The sequence below is a fragment of the Asparagus officinalis genome, chromosome 10 (genome assembly GCF_001876935.1).
Source record: "Asparagus officinalis chromosome 10, Aspof.V1, whole genome shotgun sequence".
Classification (NCBI taxonomy): domain Eukaryota; kingdom Viridiplantae; phylum Streptophyta; class Magnoliopsida; order Asparagales; family Asparagaceae; genus Asparagus; species Asparagus officinalis.
In genome coordinates this window covers 23,052,379-23,057,370 of record NC_033803.1, presented here as the reverse complement: position 1 = coordinate 23,057,370, position 4,992 = coordinate 23,052,379, and the positions used below count along the sequence as shown (strand labels likewise).

The window sequence follows — 4,992 nt, the reverse complement described above, 5'->3', positions numbered from 1 at the left end:
TAGCTCATCTTATAACATCAATCCTTAAAACAAGCTCTTTTACACTTTACACAAAAACAAAACAAAACTCAAAAGTTTTTTTATTGACCTCTCCCTTGGTAATCCTATGTCCAAACGCGCGGAGAGAGAGAGAGAGAGAGAAGAGAAATAAGTAGTATTCTTAATACTTCTAAAATATGTGAAACAAAGAAAAAGTAAGGTACAAATAAACCGTAAGTACTATTTCTGCTACTTTTTACCTTATAAATTTGGAAGTTACTTCTGAAATCTATTTTCAAGTAGGCCAAAAAAAAAAATGATACGAGGTGACAGCTCATTTTATAAATGGAGCTACTAAGAGATGCAAATGTGGTGAGGCTTACCCTAATTATTATATCAAAAGGTGTGGACTACACCAATACACCATTTCTTCTCTTAATAGTTCACCTACTCACAATCATTAATCCCTTTCGAGTATTTTTGTTGTCCAAATGGACCAAAGTGATCGATGTGGTTTTTAATACTAGTCTTGTCGAAGGTGACATGTTCACAAGATTTACATTACTTGACATAATATCTTCCAATAAATTGTATGATGCCATAAGAATTATTATCATTAATAGATAAGTCCAGATTCAATATATTAGTTAAACATAGTATATATCTTGCTGATTAGAATTTTCCTTTGCTTATTAAAGTTGGCTAATTCATTAGATAAAAAGGGTATTGCACCATCCTTCATAATCATCGACCAACGTATAGAACTCTCTCTTTTTCGTATATTCAACAAAAAAAGGAAAGTAATTTTCAAAGAATATATATCATCACATCAGCTTGCGCAATTTCACTTCCGGCCGTGTATTTTTCAAAGGGTGGCACTAGGGGTACACCTCCAACCACACCTCCAACCATACCCCCTCTCTCATTTGCTACAGTATACCGGGCCCCACATGAGATTTTAATTTTTAAAATCTCATGTGGGGCCCGGTGCACTATAGCAAATGAGAGAGGAGAGTTTGGTTGGAGGTGTATCCCTATCATTTTCCTTTTTCAAATCCCAGTTGAAAACTTGAAATTATATAATAAACACCCAAAAAAGACACTCCAACGTACAAACCATATAATACAAAACCCAACCAACGCACTATAATACACACCACCAAAGAAAATATCAAAAAGATTTTTATTTTTGTGGGGGAAAAAAAATCGCTTCACAGTCAATGCTAGCCCTCTTCTTCATTCTCCTCCTCAATGCATTCAATTACACAAGCTCCAATCCTTCATCGAAGCTCATCTTCATCCTGTACAGGGCGCAGAGCAACATGTCCGGCGCGCGTGGGGTCTCCAACAACACGGGCCGCCCCAAGGACGTTGGACCAGCGTGATCGCGCGCCTCAGAATTTCCGGCGTCGCCTCGGGCCCCTGCCATCCTGCCGACGGCCTCGGAACGCCAGCCTCGCGCTGGGTTGATCGGGCGCGCCGAGGCGCGTGGCCGTCGCACGGCGCCGGACATCGACGGCCGAAACAAGTAACCGCGAGTGGGGCCCCGGCCTCCCGCTTTTTCGGCCAACGCCGTCGAAGTCACGATGCCAACCGGGCGGGCGGTGATGCCGGGGCGCTGGGTGCGCGTGCGCTGTTGGTGGGACGGCAAAGGATGCGAGGAGTGGGTCCGCGGGGGGTAAGGGCTTTACGGGGAGATGGTGGGCCAGGGGCGAGGGCGCGGTGGACCGGGGGAGGAGGGAGGAATCGGGGCGGTGTTGTGGTATCAGGGGGAGAGCGACACGGCGGAGAGGGAGGAGGCGGAGGAGTATCAGGGGAGGATGGAGAGGTTGGTTAGGGATTTGAGGGTGGATCTCGGAGAGCCTCAGCTGCTGGTGATTCAGGTACAATGGATGGTTGTAGTTTGACAAGAATTATTGCTTTTAATTTAGGAAAACATTAATTAATTTAGTAAGGACAAAGATAAAATTATTTTCACCGTGGTTGGTTCGGATTGTTGAGAAGCTTCAATACGACGTATCAGGTTGAATCCCTGTCTAACGTGGGTCTACGATGAAATAAGGTGGGATCTATAGGCTCTCGGAGTTTACGTGCAGCTCCCCATTAAAAGAATGAAAAATCTTTTTTCCCCCCCGTAAATTATACAGCCCCCGAGTGAAAAAAATAAAGCTTCGCTCAGGTCAAAAAGTCAGAAGCATAAATCGGATCTTTATTCTCATTGCACGCACCTTGCCCCATTTCAAATGCTAGATTATTTACCTTTTTTTTATTAAAGAAACCAACTATCTATTCTGAGTTAACATTTCAAAAATTTTTATATTTGTGAGGCTAAATAGCACTTAAATATCCTATATATTGTTTATTATCATTATAGCAAGGAAAATTGCTTGTAATTGGAAATGGTATTCAAATGTTATCAATTCTTCCAAAGCTAGAATACTGATTTTATGGGATCCTAATATTTTGGACATCCAAGTTGACAGTTACTCTCCTCAGCATATTACCTGCCTAGTCAAATCCACAGATGGGAGAATAGACTGTTTTCTCTCCTCTATTTATGGATATAATCAAATGGAGAACAGGAAAACTCTTTGGCTTGAATTAAGACAAATTCAACATAGAGTTGGTAATAAGCCTTGGATTCTCAGTGGTGATTTCAATGCTATAACTGATGATGAAGACAAATTAGGTGGAGCCATGGTGACTGAGGCTGAAACTCTGGATATCAGGGAATTTATAAATGACTGTCATCTTACTCACTTGAAAACTGAAGGGTGCTTCTTTACTTGGAACAACAAACAAGAGGCAGTTACCAGAGTATGGAGTAGACTTGATAGAACTCTGGTCAATGATGCTTGGATTAACCTTCATAACTCTAGCCATGTTGAATATTTGCTACCCAATTGCTCTGATCATTCTCCTGCATTGGTGTCAATATATGATGAATGTATCCAAGGGAAAAAACCTTTTAAATTTTTCAATATGTGGAGCAAACATGATGACTACATACCCACTGTAACTTCCATCTGGCAGGGGAAAATTCCAGGCTGTATCATGTTTTCGGTGGCCAGTAAATTGAAGCTCCTTAAATTTGCTCTCAGAGACTTAAATAAGAAAAATTTCCATAATATATCTGAGCAAGTTATCAGAGCAAGGTTAACTCTGCAGAATGCTCAAAAAATTCTACAATCTGATCCTCTTAATGCTGATTTGATTGAACAGGAAAAAGAATACATGCTCACTTATAACAAGCTGCTGGAGTGTGAAATTTCTTTCTATCAACAGAAATCTAGGATTCAATGGTGTACTCAAGGGGACAGGAGTTCAAGTTTCTTTCACTCAGCTGTCAAAGCTAAAAGGCATCTCAACAGAATCAGTGTTCTCTATGATAGTGCAGGAAACAGAATCACTGATTGCGACTTAATCATTCAGGAGCTACTGGAATATTACAAGAAACTATTGGGTTCAAGCTCCATTCTAGTCAAGCCTGATATTAATGTCATTCACAATGGTCCATGTTTAAATGATGCTCAAATAAATTTCTTAGCTTCAGCTGTGACCAGAGATGAAATTAAACATGCTGTTTTCTCAATGGATGATAGGAAAGCTCCGGGCCCTGATGGATTTGGTATATCCTTTTACAAGACAGCTTGGTGCATTATTGGAGATGAGGTAACTGAAGCTATTTTGGAATTCTTTAAAACAGGTAAAATTCTGGGCATGATTAATTCTACTGCCATTACTTTGATTCCAAAAGTAAAGTGTCCCAAGACTCCATCAGACTTCAGACCTATAGCTTGTTGCAATAGTCTCTACAAAATTATATCCAAAATTCTGGCCAATAGAATCAAATCTGTGATGGGTTATTTGATTAATGACAGTCAGTCTGCATTTGTTAAAGGAAGGAAAATCTCTAGCAACATTCTTCTTGCTAATGAGATTGTGAAGAACTATAACAGGAAGCATATCTCTCCTAGAATTATGTTGAGTATTGATATCAAAAAAGCCTTTGACACTGTTAACTGGGATTTTCTACATGAGATGTTAAAAGGCCTAGGTTTTCCTGTCATTTTCACCAACTGGATCATGGTTTGCATTTCATCTCCCAAATTCTCTCTATCATTAAATGGTACTCTTCATGGGTATTTCAAAGGCAAGAGGGGTCTAAGGCAAGGAGATCCTATCTCTCCTTACTTATTTAATTTGGGTATGGAATTTCTCTCAAGGAAGCTGGACTTGCTTAAGGAGAACAGGTCTTTTAAGTATCATCCAGGTTGTGGTAAGCTCAAAATATCTCATCTTCTGTTTGCTGATGACCTTCTACTATTCTCCAAAGGAGATTCTCATTCAGTGGAGCTGCTCCTCAATTGTTTTAAAGATTTTTGTACTGTGTCTGGGCTTGAAGCAAATCCAGACAAATGCAAAGTATTTTATGGAGGAGTTGATGATAACACTAAGGGATCTGTTAACAGACTCTTAAATTTCAATGAGGGGGTCTTTCCTATCAAATATTTGGGAGTTCCATTAATATCCAAAAGAATATCATTCAGTGATTGCTCTTCACTCTTGAACAGTATAGCAGGTCATTTTCAGTCCAGCTTGAAGAACAGAATGCTTACATATGCTGGTAGATTGCAGATTATTAGAAGCATCATTCTGTGTATCCAAACCTACTGGTTATCAAACTATATCCTCCCTATTAAAGTTCTTAAGAAAATAGATGAAATGTGCAGATGCTTCCTGTGGAGCAAAACTGATCACACTCACAAAATTGCTCTTATATCTTGGGATAAGGTATGTCAGAGCAGGAAGCAAGGTGGACTTGGCATCTATTCAGCCTCTCTATGGAATTTTGCTGCTACTATAAGAACTATATGGTTTATTCATATGAATAAGGAAAGTCTTTGGATTAAGTGGATTCATGGCTCATACTTAAGCAATAATGATGTCTGGCATGTCCAAGCAAAAAGTAGTGATTCATGGGTGTGGAAAAGCATCTTGAAAATAAGGGAC

At 39.8% G+C, this 4,992-nt stretch overlaps 1 protein-coding gene across 1 annotated transcript; it reads left to right on the top strand.

Moving 5' to 3' along the window:
* Positions 1,077-1,965, top strand: LOC109826550. Its single transcript, XM_020393579.1, has 2 exons — positions 1,077-1,335; positions 1,663-1,965. The coding sequence occupies exons 1-2, from the start codon at positions 1,200-1,202 to the stop codon at positions 1,884-1,886; spliced, it is 360 nt and encodes a 119-aa protein (XP_020249168.1). The 5' UTR covers positions 1,077-1,199; the 3' UTR covers positions 1,887-1,965.

Coding starts and splice junctions, on each gene's coding strand:
- LOC109826550 (XM_020393579.1), top strand. CDS start 1,200: ATGCTAGCCCTCTTCTTCATTCTCCTCCTCAATGCATTCAATTACACA. Junction 1,336..1,662: donor TGGGGTCTCCAACAACACGG/GCCGCCCCAAGG, acceptor GCGGGGGGTAAG/GGCTTTACGGGGAGATGGTG.